This window comes from Marmota flaviventris, chromosome 6, assembly GCF_047511675.1.
Source record: "Marmota flaviventris isolate mMarFla1 chromosome 6, mMarFla1.hap1, whole genome shotgun sequence".
In the NCBI taxonomy this organism is placed as follows: Eukaryota; Metazoa; Chordata; class Mammalia; order Rodentia; family Sciuridae; genus Marmota; species Marmota flaviventris.
In genome coordinates, this window is record NC_092503.1 from 116,984,704 (window position 1) to 117,007,953 (window position 23,250).

At 39.6% G+C, this 23,250-nt stretch overlaps 1 protein-coding gene across 7 annotated transcripts in view; it reads right to left on the reverse strand.

Moving 5' to 3' along the window:
* Kctd20 (potassium channel tetramerization domain containing 20) overlaps positions 1-21,681 on the reverse strand; it is a 32,887-nt gene extending 11,206 nt beyond the window's left edge. The window contains exons 1-4 of one of the 7 annotated variants that reach the window (XM_071613448.1): positions 21,585-21,681; positions 5,100-5,305; positions 878-1,151; positions 62-187 (exon numbers count right to left, since the gene is read on the reverse strand). In XM_071613448.1, the coding sequence (XP_071469549.1) occupies positions 62-187; positions 878-1,151; positions 5,100-5,259 (560 nt within the window). In that variant the 5' untranslated portion in view covers positions 5,260-5,305; positions 21,585-21,681. The other 6 variants (XM_071613449.1, XM_071613446.1, XM_071613447.1 and 3 more) reach the window with 6 other exon arrangements.
* Positions 21,682-23,250: the final 1,569 nt, after the last annotated feature.

Here is a 23,250-nt window from a genome sequence, read left to right on the forward strand (position 1 = left end):
TTCTTATGCAAATTTGTTCTTCCTTAATATACTATGGTTAGCTAAAAAGATGATCTCCCACCTCCATGGCCAGGTTCCAAGAGTACTTCCTTCATTCCCTACAGCTCTGAAGAGCCAGGGCAGGAGATGGTGTAAGGAGGACTTGACAAAGTCTGAATGCAGCAGCACAGGGAGCAGAACATGGAGACTAAAGACAGCGATCATGGAAGAACAAAACGACTAGGTATAAAGACTCCATTTCAAAAAACTGTGAATAGTAATGAAGGCCTAGAACATAACAGCACAGCATATGTAACAACAACGAAACTGTCCATAAATGGGAAGTCAAATTTTTTCAATAAAATAGCTTTATTCTTTTGTCAATGTATTTTTTCTTAGGGGGAAAAAAACAGCTTAGGTTTCAATTTAACAAACATCTTTGACCTATGTAACTCAGAGAACTTAATTTTATGTTGAGTTTACATGGAATGAGTTTACAGGGAATGAGGTTCATCAAGTTATTTTCTGTGGTTCCTATTAGATTTTACTCCCTTTTGTGAAGCTTCCCTGCTGCTGGATGTGTGTGTGTGTGTGTGTGTGTGTGTGTGTGTGTTTTGGCAGTATTGGGAACGGAACCCAGGGGGCCTTGTTCATGCTCAGTGTTCCACTGAGCTCCATCCTCAATCTTCCTGAACTGGCTTTGTAAATGAACTACATCACCCCTTTCATATCACCAACACACAAACTTTGTACCAGCTTGCCCTCCTTTTTCACAAAAGTAAGAATGTACAAAATTAAGAATGCAATGCTTTTTAGTCTCACATTGGATGCAAGATAAATACCATGTATTTCTATTTGTAGAGAAGAGTGAATCTGGAAGGAAATGATCATCAGTTACCTTCCCAACATGGTATCCGGATGAGCAGTGAAAATTTGTGGATTCACAACAAAACGTGTGCCATCTACAAGAAGGGTCACTTTCTCTGGTGCCTGGGAATGAGGGTTACTGCCAAAGCCCATACTGCTGTTTCCAAATCTTTCTGGAGCAATAAAGGGTTCATGGTTCCGTTTATTCCCACTTTGGAAGCAAGAGCCTTTAATGTCTTCGGGAAGCGGCATTATGTGAGGAAAAGGAAGATTTGCTGGCTGAGAGGCATAATCAAGTGAAAGGTCTAAAAGATCATACAAACAAACCAAATAATTTGAGAACAAAAGCCTTGGGAGAAAAATAAAGCCTGTCTTCTTTAAACTAACAACAGTTAAATAAACAAAACCCCAAATTCTTAGGTGATCACAGGCAAAAGCTCGCTAGAGTGTTAAAAACAAAACTAGAGACCATATTGAATATCTCCTTGAACTTATTTTTCCATATACAGGTGGGGTGGGAATTGGCAGGGAATGAAAGCAGAAACACTCACATTGAAAAGTAGAATGATTTAAAAAATGTGAACTGTGTCTATGTTAAAATAATACTCTTACACTTCCCATGTTTTATTTAGGAAACCCTTAACTCCTGTGTGTTAAAACAATTAATTTTCACACTCTTCATTTTTTTTATTTTTAATTTTATTTTCCAGTTGGGAATGGTGGTGCACACCTGTAATCCCAACTACCCAAGGGGCTGAAGCAGGAGGATCACAAGCTCAAGGCCAGGGATGGCAACTTGGCAAGACCATGTCTCAAAATAAAATTTAAAAAGGGCAGGGGGTATTGCTCAGTGGTAGAGTGCTTTTTAGCATGCATGAAGCCCTGGGTTCAATCCCTAGTATGCCCCCCCGCCAAAAAAAATCATTTTCCAGAGAGGATGATTTTTCTAATATATCACTTTTCCTAGAAATTCATAGAAAAATATATTTCACTATATACAGGAGATTCCTAACATCATCTATACCATTTATTAAATAAGTAGGTCTTGCTCTCAATGGAACAGTTCTAGGGCAAATAGCACTAGAATTTATTCATGGAACTTTGTTTTTCATCCTAGTATCATAAAAAAGCCATTTTAAAAAGTTATTTAATGTTTCTAAACCTGGTCTATCTGTAAAATGAGGATAATAATATTCACTCCATTTGATTATGAACTGGAAGTATGAGAATACTTAAAAACATACAATACCACATGATTCACAACAGGCTTAAAAATAAATATATGAAATATGGATTATATAGAAGAGAATCAGAAGTATATACAGACACATTATCAAGACAATTTTTTTAAATAGGCACTCTCCTTGTGTATTTTTTTCTAACGTAAAAGAAATATTTTTAAAAGAAAAATTTCAAATACACAGAAGCACAGACTTAAAAAAAACCACATATATCCAATCACCTATATTTAACAAGCTTAGTTTTTAATATTTTCCTACCTTTTTACAAACTTTTTTTTGAAAACAAGAAATAAAATGTTTCAGATACAAGTGAATCGTCTCACTTCCACCCTCTCATATATTGTAAACATATGTACAATTATTCATGAACCTGGTTTACTGCCCATGACCTCTCTGATTTCTTGCACTTATAACCAAATATATTTTTAACTACTTGTTTGAAGACAAAGAAAAATCAATACATAGACCAAAAACCTATTTAAAGTTCCATCCTACAGCGTCAACAATCTTCAATATGGCCCCATGTTTGCACACCAAGAGCTAAGGAGCCACATGATGCACAGGCTACCTCATAGGAAGAACACTTGGTCACCAAGACAGATTTTCACACTTGAAGTGCTGTTCTTAAAAATGAAATACGGAGTGGGGCTGGGATTGTGGCTCAGCAGTAGAGCACTCGCCTAGCACAGGCAGGACCCGGGTTCGATCCTCAGCACCACATAAAAAAAAATAAAGGCATTGTGTTGTGTCCATCTACACTTAAAAAATAAATATTAAAAAAAAAAAAAAAAGAAATACGGAGGGGATGGGGTTGTGGCTCAGTGGTAGGATTTGTGTATGTGTGTGTGTGTGTGTGTGTGTGTTGGCAGTACTGGGAACGTGTGTGAGACACTGGGTTCGATTCTCAGCGCCGCATATACCTAAATAAAATAAAGGTCCATTAACAACTAAAAAATATTAAAAATTAAAAAAAAAAAAAAAGAAATGGATACCTGAATTGCTAATTCAGTTCTTTAGAATGCTTGATTTCACAACAATGAAGCAATTAAATTGTGTTGATTCCTGAACCCAAGGAAGAAGCCTCAACTTCTGCCCTACTTAAATGGGAGGGTAGGAAAAGACTCATTGCACAAATTCCCCTAATGGCCTTCTGTAGGGTGCAGTCACACACTGTTCTGTCAGCTGATACATGTAGCAGAACCTGGTCAGAAAGAGAACCAAATCCCAGTTCCCTGCCTCCTAGCAGTGTGAACCTGGGAAAGTTAGCTAAGCTTTCTAAGGCTGTTTTCTCATTTGCAAAACAAGGATAATAATTGTAAAGATTAATCTAGAAAAGGTGTGGGCAAACTTTCTATAAAGTACAGAAGTATTCTGGGCTGTGCAGAGCAAAGTTTCTGCCACTGAAGCAGGAAGGTTGCCACAGATGTGATGTAAACAAATGGACTTGAGTATGTGTATCAAAATTTTATTTACAAAAACAAGCAGCAGCCAGATTTAACCAGTTTGTCACCCCTGATCTAAAGAATGTACTGTATGTATAATTCCTAGTACAGTGTGTGCTCCATAAATGGCAGTTGCTATTATTGTTAATTTTATTGCAAGTTTATAAAGTATGCTTAAGTGGCTGGGGTTTTGGCTCAGTGGTAGAGCACTCACCTAGCATGTGTAAGGCACTGGGTTTGATCCTCAGCACCACATAAAGATAAATAAAAATATTGTGTCCATCTACAACCAAAATGTATTTTTAAAAAAAGTATGCTTAAAAAGTACAGCTAGTAAATGAGCCAATGTGTGAATATCTTTTATAATTGATAAAAAAGATGCATCTTGGGCATGGAATTGTTAAACTACCTTTGAATAGTATATATCAGAACTTGATCATTAGGATGGCAACAGAGGGAAGGAAGAAAGCTTAAAGGAAGAGACATCTGCAGATGTGTTCCCACTGCTATCTGACGATAGTCACTGACACACGAGCGTCCTTTTCTGTACTACAGGAACACATTAAGTAGTTCAACGAAAACAAACCTTCTTGCTAATATTTTAACAGTAGAGAACTGATAATAAATTATCTTAGAAATATTATACCTAAGGTGCTCTGTTGCCTTGTCTCATTTTATACTGAGCATTAAGGGAATGCAGCATTTTAATCATAATTCTGCTAATACTTTTACACAGAAACCTGTTGCCATTTTTGTCTTTTATAAAATTTTTGTCGCCAAGAAAGTCAAGATTAGATTTTTTTTTTTCTAAATCAAATTTGTGTAGTATATCCTTGGTATCAAAATGCTCATATACTTTGAGATTTTGAATTGGTAAATATTTACAATATGTGAAAAAGCACAATATACACCATGATCTCAATCATATAAAATGAGATGTTTTATATATACACACATACATACACACACACACACACACACACATACACACACACATGCAGGACCTGGGAGGACACATCTAACTGGACTCTTGTGATTGTAAATGATTTTGCTTGGAGTCTTGTGCTCTTCTACTTCCTATAATGCACATATTACTTTTTTAAAAAATTAAGATTATTTTTAAAATGTGTTAAAAAAATAAAAGTAAAAGTAAAGAACCTAACAGGTTATCAAGAGCTTTCACATCATTAACATTAATCCACCAGACTTATGAGGAAGGAGGCATATTAATATCCCTGTGTTCTAGATTAAGAAAGCAGGAATCAGAGAGATTAATTCTCTCATCCATGGTTATAGCTAATGCACTGCTGAGCTAGAATTTCAATCTGACTTCTGACTCCAAACTTGCAGCTGTTTGACTTACACCATTATCTTCAAGTTAGATGTGCTAGACTAATTACATAAGTGGACATTTTCTGTGACAGTATGATAGAATTATAATAGGCAAGCTAAGTTGATTAAGTAGATAACATTTATATAAGGATATTCAGGCCTTCTTGGCAGAATAAGATGCTAAAGGGTCAGAAAACTCCCCCACCCCACAAATTAAGCCAAGAACTAATCACTGTACCTTCATTCCTGGGACCTAGGGGATAAGTAAGATTGTGAAGACCAGGTGAAGCCAGGCTATTTGTTTCTTTTTCCTGAGCTGCATCTGAGGTATCATCCACTAGGCAGCTGGCCTCTGGACGCAACAACCTGTCGCCGTCACTACCACGATGAACATTCATTCTCAGACCCTGTATCCTCAACTGTCTGCTTAATCAGAGAGGAATCCTAGAAGACAAGAATATGCATGATTTAGAACTCACAAAACAGGCTTCCAAGGTATGAAAGCCAAACTAAAGGATAGACAGCTCCAATTCTTGTTCTTAGGAGACAGGGGCATCTAAACATGTTTGTGATTTTATGTTATGAGGAATCAAACTGATTTAAATGATTTGCTGTTTTTTACCAAATCACTAAAAGCAATGATAAACTTGTTACCAGGGGATAATTTTAAGCTTTATCCATAAATGCACATCGAATCAACTGACTTTGGTATATACATGATCAATTCTGCATATTAAATGGTACAACAGTAATTTGGTATTGCTTATACCATAAACACAGAGGGTGGAGGGAAGGGTCCAATTGTTTAAAGAAAACCTGTTTTTAAAGAATGACATATATACTCTTGTAATAAGGAAAATTACAATTACAAACCATAACGAGGAAATTAACAATCACAACCATAATGAGGTAGAAAAGCTGGAATGAAAACTCACCGGAGCTAAACAAGCAAGCAAACAAACAAAAAGTGAATTTTGATTTGCAGTACTCAAATTCTCCTTTTCATTTTCTCTTTGTAAATTCCATACATTATGCTCAATCCCAAATGCCATCTCAAAATCACTGCTGTAAAGCTAACCATACCACCTCTCCCCCTGCAGCCCACAATTCCAACGAACAACACATATTGAGTGACTGTCACATGCAGAGAAAGGAGCGCAGGAGCCACACCTGGGCGTCAGGCCTCTGCTGGTTAACTGCGCCCTGCAACACTTCCATGCGCCATGGCTGCCCAACTACTGAAAATATCCCTGCAGTTCATTCTACTCAGCACTTTCACACCTGATGCGACACTTAATTTCCACTTGACTTTCTGGTGGGAGAATCATTTAAAAATATCCAGCAATTTGTATGCACATGGATCACATGCTTAATATTTCAGGAAGGAGGAAGCCCACCAAGGACAGTATCATGTTTTAATACTCTGAATTTCCAGACAGACCAAGCATGTAGTAGGTGCCAATAAACACCTGTAATTTAAATTAAATTTTGAATCCCTTCATAATCTGTATTAAAATAATTTGAGCATAAAGTTGATCAGTTAAGTTCCTGTTTTAACTTGGATGAAATATAAATGACCACCTTGAATAGATGAATCAATGCATGTGCCTGAAAAATAAGTCATTTTAAAGAAGAGTTATTTTAATTTGAGGTATTCTTCATTCTCAGACAATGGCTCTTATATAGCAAATTGAAGAAATAAAGTAAATGCACTGATAAAAAAACACATTAATATGCGGCTACAGCTTTTTCAGAATTATTCTTTAAAAGATGTCAAAATCAGGTCTAGAGAACAATGTAAAAAAGCAGGGCTGGGGAGATAGCTCAGTGGTGAAGTGCTTCTCTAGCATAGGTGAGGCCCTGGGTTCCATCCCCAGCACTGCAAAAGAAAAAGGGAGGAAGAGGAGGCTCGTGAACTTTTAAAGAACAGTACCAACACAAAGTGGGTCTGCTGCTTGACACTTAAGCAGCTTTGAACCGTGATGTTCCACTCTACCTGTGGCTGCTCCCCTCCAATCTTCATTAGCTCTTCAAGAACCAAGTTCAACTTTCTCTTTGTTGCTCTCCAAAAGATCTCTTGAACCACTCCAATAAGCTTTAGCTAAGCCTATTTATTGAGGACTTGCATGAACCAGACTATATAAATTACTTCAAGAGGGGTTGGGCTGTGGCTCAGTGGTAGTGCACTTGCCTGGCATGTATAAGGCACTGGGTTCAATTCTCAGCACCACGTATAAATAAATAAAATAAAGTCCTTTCAACAACTAAATAAAATATTTAAAAAATGAACCAAACAATTTGAAAATAAGATCATCTCAAAGATTAAATTACTTTACGTAATCTTACAATGTAAGGAAAATAATAGGTTTTGTGTGTGTTTTTTGGATTGAATCCAGGGGTACTTTACCACTAAGCTACATCCCTAGCCCTTTTTATTCTTTATTTTGAGATAAGGCCTCACTAAGCTGCTGAGGCTGGCCTCAAACTTGCAATCCTCCTGCCTCAGCCTCCCAAGTCATTGGAATTATAGGCATATGCCACTGCACCTGGCTGTAGAAAAAAGAATTTTGTCATAATGGAATATAGTGAAAACATTTCTTTACTAATTTATAGTATCAGGGCTCAGAACTCAGTTTAATCTGTATATAGCCAGTCAATAAACAGCTGTAATTTAGCAGAGAAAGTATATCCAATAAAGGAAAAGAAAGTAAACTTCTAGGCATGTAAAAGCCATTTGCATTTAATTTTCATTATAAATAATACATGAATATATTCCCTTCTAAGAAAATTCAGCACTAATAAGATAAAATAACTCTTTGATCATCATCCCCAAATCCAGTTAATTCTCTAAGTAAATGTCACTACTTGCTTGGTAGGAATCCTTTCAGGCTTCATAAGAATGCATTTTACTACACAGATATAGTTATTAAAAAATACCAACCACAAACCATATAGTACTATTCTGCATCATTCTCATTCTGAGAAACACTCACATTAGAAAATGGAGATCTAGCTCCTACCTTTTTAACTGCTATGTAATATTCTACGATTCTACTTTACTATGAACATTTAAATTGTTTCTAACTACTACAAACAATTCAATGAACAAGATCAGATCATACCATAAACTCCAAGAGAAGGTCTAGTTTGCAAAGTTTTCCCAAATGGATATGGTCTCAGCACTCCTTTTTTCAAGAAACCCATCAGGATTAATGTTTAACTGTACATCTTTTAAGAAATCACCTGCCTGGTGTGGTGGCACACACCTGTAATTCCAGTGGCTGAAGAGGCTGAGGCAAGAGGATCACAAATTCAAAAATCAGCCTCACAATTTAGTGAGGCCTTAAGCAACTTAGTGAGACCCTGTCTCAAAATAAAAACAGAAAAGGCTGGAGATGTAGCCTGGTTAAGTGCCACTGCATTCAATCCCTGGTACAAAAAAAAAAAAAAAAAAAATCACCTAATCCAGCACTTCCAAAAATTCCTTATAATCTCTAACTCCTCTATAATCCCAGAATGACAGAACAAAAAAATCCCTTGACGTATGAGACCTAAGAGGTAAATTCATTGACAAATGACTTCAATACACACCTGAGTGGCCAGTTTAAACATAACAGCAAGGGTGTATACCCCCTGCAGGTGGATGTTTTAGTCAGACTTTTTTTTTTTTAAGTGTAAAAATAGTTTCCAGATCCATTATTGTGTACAAGAACTGCCTTAGCAATTTGTTTTAGCCAAGCAGAGTGGCACACACTTGTAATCCCAGCTACTTTGAAGGCTGAGGCAGGAAGATGGCAAAATCAAGGCCAGCTTGGATAACTTAGTGAGACCCTGTTTCAAAGTAAAAAAATAAAAAGGGCTAGAAATGTAGCTCAGTGGTAGAACATCTGGGTTCAATCCCTAGTACTGCAAAAATAACAAAACCCCCCAAACCCCCTTTTTTTCTGGCAGTGCCAGTAATCGAACCCAGGATTTCATGCAAGCACTATGCCACTGAGCTACATACCAGCATCCGCTCCAAAAATAAGTTCTTAAAATTCATATTAGAGGGGGCTGGGGATGTGGCTCAAGCAGTAGTGCGCTCGCCTGGCATGCGCGGGGTGCTGGGTTCAATCCTCAGCACCTCATAAAAATAAAATAAAGATGTTGTGTCCACCGAAAACTATAAAATAAATTTTTTTTAAAAAAAAATTCATATTAGAGGGCTGGGGCTGTAGCTCAATGGCAGAGCGCTTGCCTAGCATGTGTGGGGCACTGGGTCTTTTTGTCCTTAAAGTATATCCCGCTAAGGATGTACAGGCAATGTGCTGTGTATCAGTTATTTTATTTTTTTCTATGTATGTTCTATAAGTTAGGTTCATTGTTTCTCTTTATATTCAATTATAGCATATTTTTATTAGTTTTAAAATTTATTTTTTAATATATAAAACATTTACATGCTTTTGAAAACTAATGAAATAAAAAAAAGTTGTCAAAAAGAACAAGCTGGGCATAGCGGTACATGCCTGTAATCCCCAGCAGCTTGGGAGGCTGAGGCAGGAGGATCACAAATTCAAAGCCAGCCTCAGCAACTTAGCAAGGCCCTAAGCAACTCACCAAGACTCTGTCTCTTAAATAAAATATTAAAAAGGGCTGGGGATGTGCCTGGGTGGTTGAGTACCCCTGGGTTCAATCTACCCCACCTCCTCCAAAAAAGAACAACCAAAATTAAAGTCACATTAAAAAAGGAATGCTCAGGAGCCTCTCTCCTTCCCATTTCCCTCTAATCTGTTCCCACACATTCCCTAAGATAACCAGCTATCTTAGTATACTTGTATTGCTATAACAAATACCTAACGCTGTATAATTTATAGAGAACAGAAATTTATTTTCTCAGTTTTGGAGTCTGAGAAGTTCAAGATCAAGGCATGATTGGGTATCTGGTGACGGCCTGTCCCTCAAAGATGGTGCCATCTATGTGTTCTCATATGATGGAAAAAACAGAAAAGCTACCTAGTTCCCTTTGATTTTATTTTATAAGGTCCAAGAGTACAGCCCTTATTGCTTAATCACCTCCCATAGGCCCACCTCCTAACACCACCACCCTAAGGTTGCAATTCCAATGCATGAATTTTGGAGAGACACACAATCAAATCACAGCATTGGATTATTCGTTTCTCCTTATCCTTCATGGTTCTCTTTGCTGTAATAAGCAAATATGTGTATATGTTTTGTTTTATTTGGTAGTACTGGGGACTGAACATGGGTGCTCTACCACTGAGCTACACCCCCAGTACTTTATTATTTTTCTTAAAATGTTCCTATTAGTTCATATAGCCACGCACAGCAGTGAGGTTCATTTTGACATAATCACACATACATAGAATATAATTTGTTCAATTCCAGTCTCCAGAACCTCCTCCTTCTTTCCCCTCCCCCATCTCCCCTGCTCCACCTCACTGGCCTTCCCCCATCTGTTCTTTTTATAAACTGGTACCATATTATAGGTACACATACAGGTGGCCCCCAGTTCTTTTTATTTTTTATGTTTGAGATAGAGTCTCGCTAAGTTACTGAGTGTCTTGTTAAGTTACCAGGCTGGCCTAAAACTTGTAATCCTCCTGCCTCAGCCTCTTGAGATGTTGAGATTATACATGTGTATCAACGTACCACCACATCCAGAAACAATACAATAACTCTTGAAAAAAATAAAACTACATTAATAATTTTAATGTTCTGTTTTCTTGTTTTAGTATTTCAATTGTCTACCAATTTTTTTTTTTTTTGCGGGGCAGGGGTTGCTGGGGATTGAACCTAAGGCCTTGTGTACGCTAGGCAAGAGTTCTACTACTAAGATACGCTACCAGCTGAGAAATTTATTTAGATCACAATTCTGAAGGTTCAAGAAAGATGATGCTGGTATCCGCTCAGCTGTGGTGAAGACTTACGGCAGATGGAAGGAGCAAGCACAAGAGGGAGAGATCACACTGGAAGTCAATGTGGCTATGGCCCACAGTCCCTTCTGAGGGCATGCCCCCAACAACCTAAGGACCTCCCACAGTCCCCACCTCTTAAAGATTGCCACTTTCATCTCCACACCGAGAACCAAGTTTCCAACATGCAAACCTCTGGGGGCCACATTTCAACCATATTTGAACCACAGCACGTCTATATAATGCAACTGCCATAAAAGTACAAAAAAAAAAAAAGTACAGATGAGCTCTAGGGAGATGAACTCCTGGAGGTTTTTAGAGGGTAGCACACCCAGGGAAGCAAAGCCCCTCCTCAACTCTGCCCCATACCTCACTGTATGAATCTCATCAAATGTATCCTTTGAAATATCCTTTATAACAAATCAATGTGTTTGCCAGAGTTCTGTGAACCACTCTAGGAAATTAATCAAACCCAAGGAGGGGGTTGCTGGAACCCTGACAGGTAGCTAGTTGGTCAGAAGCACAGGTAGAACCACAGGTGGGCTGTAATTAGCCTCTTCCATGGGAAAGTGCTAGAGACTGAGCCCTCCACCTAAAGGCCAAATACTATGCCCAGACAGACTACATTAGAACTGAACTGAATGAGAGGGTACCTAGTGGGGTCCTCCACTGAAGAACTGCTTGTTGGTGTGTGGGGACAATGCACACACATTTTGGTCACAGAAGTGTAGACTGTGTCTTAGTGTGTAGAAAACAGGAAGAACACTTAGGGATTTTTTCTGTCTCTGTAGCTCTACATGGGGAAATGGAATAAAACTAAATTATGTAAAGCCCAATTGTTGAATTTCTATGCAACTATTAAAAATGTTTTAGAACATTCTTACAAAACACTGGGACTTGTGTTTCTTGTTATGACTTACAAGTTTCTATCAGACTATCTGCTAAGAACAATCACAAAATCTAGGCAAACTGGCTGGGGTTGTGGCTCAGCAATAGAGTGTTCGCCTAGTATTAGACCAACGATGCAAAGAAAAGACCACCGACTCCAGATGAAATCAAATTAAAGCAAGCTTATAATTCCGACTGGCCAGACTGCCTCTCCCTGTGGGAACAGTGCAGCTTTATAGCCCAGAAAGTTACACAAAGGGGGGTTTGAGAACTTACAGATAACAAAACTCTGACAAGCACAACACAAAGGCAGGTTCATATTTTTGCTGGTCCCGACATCAGAATTTATGAAGGTCATTAGAGCCTCAGAGAGGGTCATTATCTGGCCAGGGAAGGCCAAGATTTATGAGGCGTCACTAAAGTTTCAGAGAAGGCTGCTATCTTGTCAGGGAAAGCCGGGCATGGGTGAGTTCAAGGCACGGGCAGGCATTCCAAGCAAGTTTGAAATCGCAGTAATTTATAGTAAAGCTGAAATTAGCTTGTCATGCCTTTGTGGCAATATGGCCCCCAATCTTAAGAGGGAATTAGGCTGGGTTTATCACTAGTATATGCGAGGCGCTGGGTTCGATGCGAGGCGCTGGGTTCGATCCTCAGCACCACATAAAAATAAATAAAACAAAATATTGTGTCCAACTTAAAAAAAAATTTAGGCAAAATGGAAAAAAAAAACATGTTTGAAGGCATCAGAAATTAGTAAGGTGGTCAGTTCCTAGAGAGGAAGTGTGTTGGGCAGTTTTACATGTCACCTTGGCTAGGCTACAGTTCCCAGTTACTCAAACTAGGTACTAGATTAGTACCTAGGTGTTATGGTACTTGGTAGATATGATTGAGTCTGTAATCACTTTAAGTAAGGATTATTGTAGATAATCTAAGTGGGCCTGAAGCAATCAATGGAAAGGTCTGAAGGACAGAGATAAAACTTCTCTGCTGAATGAGAAATTCCACTTCTGGACTGTGGCTTCTGCTCCTGCCCAAGAGTTCTAGCCTGCCCCTTGTGATGGTAACCTGCCCGATAGATTTCAGACTAGCCAGTAGATTTCAGACTAGCCAGTTTCTGAGACTGAGTAAGCCAACTGCCCTCAATGAACATCTCAATGTGCATGGATGGATGTGACACACACACACACATCCACAGTTCTGCGTCTCCAGACAGAAACCTGACTGGTAGGGAAGGGAAGTAAACTAAGGTAAGCCTGAAACTTTCCCCCTTCCACAGATTTGTCAATTTGGAAGCAGCTACCAAGAGGCTGTAAAGCCGAGCAGCTTAAACAGCAGTTAAAGTTGAGGTAAGCAGGGCTTCTGTTGAGGAGGCAAAAACCAGAAAAAGCTTACGACCAAGCAGGAGGAGCCAACAAAATATCTTTGGTTGGGAGCCTGACAGTAAAAATTGAGAACAAGACTGGTGAACTTTTCTGGCAAAAAGTTGACAGTAAATATTTCAGTATTGTGGGTAACACTATTATAGTGTAAAAGCAGTCAGTGTTAGTCATAACTGAGTAAGTGTGGCTGGGTTCTAATAAAACTTTATAAAAACAGGCAGTCAGTAGTATTTGGAAACTCCTGATATAGAGTTGAATAACACCATTCATAAATTTGACCTAATTGGCACCCAACAATTGTAGGATAGCATTCTTTTCCAAGTATACCTGGAAAATGAGACAGAAATGACCATATTCTGGCAATGAACTTTCAATACCTTTAAAAAGACTGAAATTACACAGTTCTGTTCTCTGAACACAATGGAATAAACTTAGAAATCAATAACAAATTAAGAATATTCCTGAGAGGTGGAAAATTGAGGAACACACTTTTGAAAAGAAGAAATCACACCAGGTGTGGTGGAGCACACCTGTAATCCCAGCAACTCGGGGGCTGAGTCAGAAATATTTCAAGTTCGGGGGGGCTGGGGTTGTGGCTCAGTGGTAGCATGCTCACCTAGCATGCATGAGGCATTGGGTTCAATCCTCAGCACCATATAAATGTAAAATAAAGATATTGTGTCCACCTATAACTAAAAAATAAATATTTTTTTAAAAAATAAATATTCCAAATTCAAGGCCATCCTTCGAAACTTAGTGAGACCCTGTCTCAAAACAAAACATAGAAAGGGCTGGGGATGTGGCTATATGGTAAAGCACCGCTGGAACTTTAAATTCCCAGTACTGGAGGGACATGGGGGAAAGACAATGGGATATGGAAAGTTGTTTTTTTTGTTTTGTTTTTTTGTACCGGGGATTGAACTCAGGGCACTCGACCACCAAGCCACATCCCCAGTCCCATTTTGTATTTTATTTACAGACAGGGTCTCACTGAGTTATTTAGTGCCTCACTTTTGCTGAAGCTGGCTTTGAGCTTGTGATCTTCCTGCCTCAGCCTCTCCAGCCACTGAGATTACAGGAGTGTGTCAGTGTGTCTGGCTTATAGAAAGTCATTTTAACTGAATAACAATTAAAATACAATATATCAGAACTTGCTGAGTCAAGCAAAGGGAAATCTATAGCTTTAAAGACTACACTAGAAAAGAATGAAAAACAATGACCTTCTCATCAATATACTGCGGCATTATGGACCAAGCCTTCAACACATGAGCATTTGGGGACATTCCTGATCCAATCCATAGCAAGGACATTCCAAGGCAGGCCACTCTCATAAACATAAACACAAAAATCCTAAAGGGCGGGCTGGGGATATAGCCCAGCGATAGAGCTCACTCTATCATTGAGTTTGATTCCCAGTACCACCTTAAAAAATAAATACAGGATTAGAAAATCAAATCTGATACATAAAAAAGGATAATCCATAATGACAAAGGTTGGTTTAGCATTCAAAAATCAATATAAGTCACCAATTAAAAAAATAAAAAGGGGCTGGGGTTGTGGCTCAGTGGTAGAGCGCTTGCTTCGCACACGTGAGGCACGGGGTTCGATTCTCAGCACCTCATAAAAATAAATAAAGATACTGTGTCCGTCTACAACTAAAAAATATTAAAAAATAAAAAAAATGCAACGTATGTTTTAGAATAATAACCAAAACATGCAAATGGTATTGATACGTTAGGGTTTTCAAGCAGGATGAAATTATAAATATATTTATAGAAAAAAGATTGAAAATATTAATTATTCTCCCTTAATTTAGGGCCATAGAATTTTTTTATATTTAATTTTTAGTTGTCGCTAGACACAATACCTTTATTTTACTTATTTATTTTTATGTGGTGCTGAAGATCAAACCCAGGGCCTCCCGTGTGCTAAGTGAGCCACAAACCCAGCCCCATATAATTAAAAAAATTTTTTTTGAATTGTTGATGGAACTTTATTTAAAATGAATGTTATTGGGCTAGGGATGTGGCTCAAGCGGTAGCACGCTCGCCTGCGCTCGCCTGGCATGCATGCGGCCCGGGTTCGATCCTCAGCACCAAGTACAAACAAAAATGTTGTGTCCACCGAAAGCTAAAATAAATAAATAAATAAATATTTTTAAAAAATGAATGTTACTATTTTTAAATAAGGAAACTGTATCTCTAAAAATAGGGAACCCCCCAAGAAAATGGTGGAATCACCATAATGAATTTTTTTTTAAAAAATGCTTAATAGAACAGTTTAAGAGACAATTTTATGAGCTGAAATAGAAAACAATACATTATCACATAAGGAAGTCTGACATTTTTTCAATCTAAAGAAGAAATATGCTTAAGAGATGAATTAGGAATTTAGGTTATATATATGAAATTGATTCTAAAGCAGATTATTCAGTAGGATAAAAGGATAATTTTGATATCTTTAAGTATAACACAGTGATTTATGTAGAGGTATGATGTGCTTCTTAGGATACTCAATAGCAAGGAGGTTCTAAATAACAGGTACAGATAGGATGGTTGGCAGGCACATGAAAAAGGATGCTGGCTGCCCAGGGCCCAGTGCAGAGGGTGCTCCCTCATAAGGGAATGGAGCATTCAGATTACCCAGCATGTAGACAGTTAAGGAGGGCTGTGAGACTGAGCCCTCAACCTGTGGGGCCAGATACTATGTCCAGGTAGTTAGTATCAGAATTGAAGGTTATGTCCCCTGCAGAATTTATTTGTTGAAGTCCTCACCCCCAATACCTCAGAATGTGACTATATTTGGAGAGGTAATTAAAGTAAAATGAAGTATTAAGGCAAGCCCTAATTCACTATGATTAGTGTCCTTTTAAAAAGAGATAAGGAGGCCGGTTCACGGTGCACACCTGTAATCCCAGGGGTTTGGGAGGTGGAGGCAGAGGGATGAGAGTTCAAAGCCAGCCTCAGCAATTTAGGGAGGCACTAAGCAACTCAGTGAGACCCTGTCTCTAATAAAATACAAAATAGGGCTAGAGATGTGGCTCAGTGGTCGAGTGCCCCTGAGTTCAATCCCTGGTTACCACCCCGTGCCTCCCCCCCAAAAAAAGAGAAGAGATAAGGATAAAGATACAGAGAAGCAACCATGTGAAAACACAGGGAGGAGATGATCTTCTACAATCCAAGAATAGGCCTCAGAAGAAAACGACCCTGCTGACACCTTGATCTTGGACTTCTATTCCCCAGGACTTCAAGGAAATAAATTTCCAATGTTTGAGTCACAATCTGTGGTCCTTTATTTTGGCAGCCCAAGCAAATTAATACAAAGATATAACTGCAAAAATTAAATTTTTCTTCCACCAAAAAAAACCCCTATTTGAGATAAACATATTTGTGTGATCTTCATATATAGGTGTAAATCACTAGCAGTTTTTATTCTAAGAAAGTTGAACTTTCACCTAACAATTATTCATTGTAACATCCCTCCATGATTTTTTTTTTTCCATACTGGGGACTGAACTCAGGGGTGCTTTACCACTGAGCCACATCCCCAGTCCACATCCCCCATCCTCTCACTAAGTTGCTTAGGGCTTCACTAAGTTACTGAGGCTGGCTTTGAACTTGCAATTTTCCTTCCTCAGTCTCCCAAATCAGTGGGATTACAGGCATGCGCCACACCATGCCCTGCCCTCACAATTTTAATAACTGGATTTTACATTTGTATAGTACATCAAATTCAAATTTCATTCATATTTGCTAGTTCATCTGATCCCCTCATCTTTTCTATGAAAGGCAGAGACAACAAGAAGCAAATCCCATGGCCTGGGTCATGGAGCTTTCCATTAAATCCCAATGCTTTCCAAAATTTTAGTAAGGTGCCCCATTTCAGTAAAAACAGAAATAAAATTTACTTTGTATCTATACTTACAAAAAAACTAGTATTTCAAATAATGGAAAAGACATGCTTAATCTAAATAAAATAGTACCTTGAAATAAATTAATTTTTTAAAAATAAACAGCCATTATTTTCTAAGAACTTACAATTTGTCAGGCACAGTTTTAAGGCAAGTTACATGAATTAATTCAATCCCTCAAACCTTGAGGTAGGTACTAACTGTATTTCTAAGACACAGAAACTGATGAGTACTTTATCCAAGCTAGTAAATGGAGAAGCCAGGATTTGAACCCAGGAAAGACTGACTCCAGAGCCCATGATCTTAACCACACCACAAAGTGAACCAGGACACTAGCGAGCATAAGTTTTCATAGTTTTGAAGTCAGATGGGCTTAAATTTAACACAGGCTCAGCCACTTCCTAAGTGTTATCTAGACAAGCCTAATCTCTCTCAGATTTCTCATTTAAAAATAGAGATAATTAAGTGGAACAATGATGTAAAACCATTAATTAGTACAGTATCTGGTACTTAAGGTATACTAATTGTTAAGCCCTCACTGTTACTATTGCTATTACTTTGAAAGATATACAAAAACAATACATTGTTTAATTTGGGAATTCCAAGCAAAAAATGTCAAAATGTCCTCCTTTCATTGAATTTCTTTACTTATTATTCTAGAAGTGCACATATGATTCCAATAATCTCATTTCCCATAAGGAGTTAGGAAACAATAAATCAGATTCAAAGTTCTATAAGTCTTAATTAACAGAAATGCCTAATAACTTTGGAATGGACATAGCATAATTAAGACTTCAAGAGATTCTGGACCAGGGCTGGGTTGTGGCTCAGCAGTAGAGTGCTCACCTAGCTGTGTGAGGCCCTGGGTTTGATCCTCAGCACCACATAAAAATAAATAAAATAAAGATATTGTGTCCAACTACAACTAAAAAATAAATATTTAGGGGAAAAAAAGATTCTGGACATAGCTTAAGCATCTAACATCTAAAAAATCACCAAAATATTTAACTTTTATTGAATCTTTTAAAAAAACTAAGTTCATAACTTCTCTGGGATTTTACAAGATGGTCATCTTCTTGCTTATTTATCATTTTACCCCTTATTTCAATCTTTAAAGATTTTTTTTATTATTCTCACTCTTCCTGATTTCTGATTTGATCATATTTTCCTTCAATCTCCATTTTCCAGATAATACTTCTTTTGTAATCATAAGAAAGTCAGTTCTATTTTCATCTACTTCTAATTTCTCTGGATCTTTCTCACTAATTTTTTGGTGTTGGAGATTGAATATGGGGCACTTGACCACTGAGCCACATCCCTAGCCCTATTCTGTATTTTGTTTAGATACAGGGTCTCACTGAGTTGCTTAGAACCTCATTTTTGCTGAGGCTGGCTTGAACCTGCCTGAGTCTCCTGAACTGCTGGGATTACAGGCATACACCACCACGCCCGGCTCTTTTTCACTTTTGAAGCTTTGTTTTTTTTTGAGATGAGCCAAGAGTCCTCACTAACATCTCATCTCTTAGATCCTTCATCTGAAAGATGAGAAGACTGCACTAGATAAGTTTGTAATAGGGTCCCTTTTATCCATAAGCCTCATATTTCCCTGGTCTTCCAAATATCTAGAAATCATTCAGTAATCTTACCATGCATGGTGGTACATGCATACAATCCCAGCAACTGAGGAGTTTGAGGCAGGAAGATCCCAAGTTCAAGACCCTGTCTCAAAAATTTTTAAAAATGTATAAAGGGCTGGGACATTTATTAGCTCAGTGGTAAAGTGTCTCTGGGTCCAATTCCAGTACTAAGGAAAGAAAAGAATAGAATAGAATGAATCATTCAATAACCCAATAATTCCCCTAAACTTTTACTGTCAGTTAGCCAAAGGAGTCATAATGTTTAAGGCTAACAAAGGAAAAGCATGACATTTTGTGAATCACCAGAAAAAAGATGGATTGATAAGAGAAATCAAACACCCAAAAAGATGCCAAAGACAGGGAAAAAGTCAGAAGCACATAGCCTAACTTTAACCTCTTCTCCTTACAAAGATTCAAAAGGGCAGTAAGAAACAGAAAAAGCTTTTAGCAGAGTACAGGTCATCCAGGCCTAAATTCTGACTTAACAGAGGGATGCAACTCTGTGCCACATATGCAACATTATGATGAAATGACCTACTACAGTGCGGTGCACAAAATTGGCATTACCTGGATATTCTGTGACTGGATTAATATCCAGCTGTACTGAAAGACTTTATGAATGCTACTGGTACTCCTATATACCAGAGAAGGTAAGCACTCAAGACTATGGAAAGTACACGGCATTGGCTGCCCTGGTTCTATGGGGAGGAAGACTGAGCAAGCTGGGAGCAGGGAGATTTGGCCTTCAAGTATAGCTTAAACTCTGAGGATAACATATGCAGTCCCCAGAAGGAAAAGGACATATTAACTAGGTACAGGGAATCTTTACACCACCAAAACAATGAGAATGTAAAAGTCATTTCCTGCCCTAACAACAGGATCCAAAAAAAGCCCTATCTTTTCTCAAACTGCCTTCCACAGAGTCAGGAGAGGAGTAAGTCAATAAAAGGATAAAGTTTGCTAGACCTGGTGGCACATGCCTGGAATCCATGCGGCTTGGGAGGCTGAGGCAGGAGGATCACTTTCGTGTTCAAAGCCAGCCTCCGCAAAAGCAAGACACTGAGCAACTTAGTGAGACCCTGTCTCTAAAATAAAATACAAAATAGGGCTGGGGATGTGGCTCAGTGGTCAAGTGCCCCCAAGTTCAATCCTAAGTACAATAATATAATAATAATAATAATAATAATAATAATAATAATAATGTTTTTAATATGCCCAGCCCAATTCAATGGTGGTTTTTCAAGGTGTGGTCCCTAGATCACCAACAACAGACCAAGAGAAAGTGTCTGCTTCAAATGCAGACTCAGAGACCTATAACAGAACTCTAAAATCAAACTTCTGAGAGTGGTGCTAGGGTACTGTAACCTTAACAGAGAGCAACCTTGTTTTCAGAACGACTGCCTGGATTTTAAGAGTGGGGTAATGGGGGGTGGGGGTGGGTACTGAAGGTGAAATTCTGCTTCAGAATTCATCATATCTGATTGATATTCCAACACTGTTTGAGGGACCGTTAAAAACTCCATTTCCCAGGTACCAGATGCAGCTAATGGTTTAACACGAACAAGGACAAAATTAAAGGACTTGGAAATGTATTTCCCTAAGCTTTACATTTCCTTCAAAGGATGATCTTGTTAGTTTGTTTACTGGATCCTTCTTTTAAAATCGATCTAATCCAAGAATTTTCACAAAGAATCACAAATTCCAAAACAGAAGAGGTTTTCTGATAACGCCTAACTGGGCTCGTAAACCCGAAAACAGTGTGTGCTATAAAAAGTGGGATTTCGTTTAAAAGAAAATTACAGGTTAACGCGCTCTCCAGTTCTTCAACCCGAAGAGCCTCGGAAGACGGCGAGTCATTTGTGTGGCAGGAAAAGAGACTTCGGAGCAGGGGTGAAAGGACCGAGCAAAATGCACTCCACTCCAGGCAGAGTGCAGGGGGAAGTCCGACCAACTACATTATTTTTAATGGCTCAATTAATTGCCAAGGCAAACTAATCGCGCCTGCAAACGCGCTGTCCGTGAACACTCCGAGGTCCCCGTCTTTCCTCGGGCGGGATAACCCACCCAGGCCTGCGGCAAGCAAGTTGTACTTCGGCCGTCCCCGGACGGTGTGGACCTCCTGGCCCCAATGCGAACCCCCGACGACGCCCGACCCTCAGACTTTACCCCGCGGACCGCGACAGCGCCCGTCACCCATCTTCGACGCTCCTCGGCGCCGGCCGAGTCCGCGGCCTTGCAGTCCAGGGTCAGGGCCGCCGCTGGAGTCGACCCGCGCGGCGTCCAGAGGAGAGGGCCCCCGACACAAAGGCAACCCTGGGCCACGCCCGACCCGTCCTGCCCGCCAGCCACTCACTCGTCGTTCCACGCCGCGCTCCCGCGCTCGGGGCCGGAATCCGCCCGGGAGGCGCGCGCAGGCCGCGCCTCCACCAGCTGCCGCCGGGACCGGCAGTGCCGCAGCGGCGCGCGCCCCCCGCCCTGGCCGGCGCGGCCACGCGGCTGAGTCACCGGGCGCTTCAAGTTAAGAGTCCCCTCTGCGCGGGGCACTCTGGGAAGGCCGCGCCGGGGGCTCCCCGCCCCCGCCGCCCCGCGGAGGTTCCCTGGTGTTCGACTCCAGTCTACCCCGAGCCGGAGGAGGACGCGCCCACCCTACTCCGCAGGGTTGGATTCGGTGTCTGCGCTGCGGAGACCTTCCTTCAATTATGGCAGGTCTAAGATGGGAAAGTTAGTCGTTTTCTGAACTGTAACACCGGCTCCCACAGCCCTCGGACTGCTGACGCTGACCGGAAGATGCGGAGCTGCCACCTCCCTGTGCATTCGCGGGGTGGGGGTGGAGAGGTAGTAAAATTGAGCTCCTTAAACACATTTTGCTTGGAAACACCTTCTGGATATGCATTCTGGTCAAAAGAAAAACAATATATATTCTTTTCTCAAAATAAGAGTTTCATGAAACTACCAGCGATAGCCAAGTTAATATTCAAATCAACTGGAAGCGCTTACCTTGAAATGTTGTTGAGGGCAGGACATCCCTTCCTCTCCCACTCATATGCCAAGACAATCTCAAAACTGACTTTTTAAAGTACACAGAATGCTCAGTTTGAGATTCCAGAATCAAATTAAATTCTGTAAGTAGAAGACCTGTAAGACGCTGGAATGGGGTAACCAGGAAATGTAGAAGTGTGTTCCCCTGGGCTCCTGCGGAGGCTGAGCGTAAGCTGATAACATGTTTATCTCACTATCCCCTTACTGGTTTGCAAACAGACTCTGATGGTCCTATCCCACGCGCCAGCCCTGATGGCTCACGTTGCCACTTGTTTGTGAACATTGCCACTTGTTTGTGAACACACAGGTCTCATTCTTGAACCCAATTCTGAGAATGCTGGGAAGGTTTTTGTAACTTTATATGAGTTTTAAATAAACGTCATTTGAAAGGAAAATAAGTACACAAGCTCCAAAGCACATTTGTCATATTAGGACTTGAACCAGTGAACTTTAGGCTTACAAAGACTTGGGATGCCCACAGGCCACCACAAAAAAACACAAAACTAGCTAACCAACCTTCCTAGCTTCCTTCTTTCTCTTCTTCCCTCCCTCCCTCCCCCTCTCTCTTTTCCCTCTTTCCTTCCTGTTTTCTTTTTTTGAGTGCTGGGAATGGAACCTAGGGCCCCATCCTAGGCAAGTTCTCTACACTGAGCTTCATATCCCCAGACCCATTAAGTTCTTTTACCTTGATCCATAACTGAAAATATGCAAAGTCTGTTTACAAAGCCTGTGTCCTGGTTTCCAACCTTCACTAATAAACTTCAGAATGAAAAACAAAAGATAACTAGGTAGGTTCAAAAAGCTTCCTTTGCTTCTTAACCAGGAGCCTAAATAAAACTTTCTCCTAGTTTATGCAGAATTGTGATGCCCACCTGGAAATAAATTAGTGTTTCTGAATGTACAGATGAAACAAACAAAAAAGCATGAAGTGATATTCATATTCATAAAGAATTTTTTTTGTACTTGGAATTGAACCCGGGCACTAGACCCCTGAGCCACATCCCCAGCCCTATTTTGTATTTTATTTAGAGATAAGGTCTCACTGAGTTGCTCAGCGCCTCGCTTTTGCTGAGACTGGCTTTGAATTTGCGATCCTTCTGTTTCAGCCTACCTAGCCACTGGGATTACAGGAGTGCGCTACCATGCCCCCCTCATAAGGAATTATTGATAGAGTAAATAAAATATTGGCAAAAAGAGCCAGATGACCTCGAACTGAAGCCATTCCACCTCTGACTAAACAGATCACATGGACACAGGTTTCCTAATCTGTAAGATGGTAACTAACCTACATTTGCCATCAGGTTGTTAAGAAGAAGAAAAAGTAATCAAAATGTATGCAAAATATTTTATACCCTGAAAACATTAGAGAAACTTAAGATACTATTAGTGTCAATACTATACACACATCCCATTCAAACTAACATTATCTCTGAAAGGAACACCCAAGAACTCTTTTGTTGGGTAAAATCATCTTCCCTTTTGCCAACCTTAATTTTTTTTTATGTCAAAATATACTGGTTTCCAGGTTGGGGATATAGCTCGGTTGGTAGAGTGCTTGCCTCACATGCACAAGGCCTTGGGTTCAATCCCCAGCATCACCAAAAAAAAAAAAAAAAAATACACA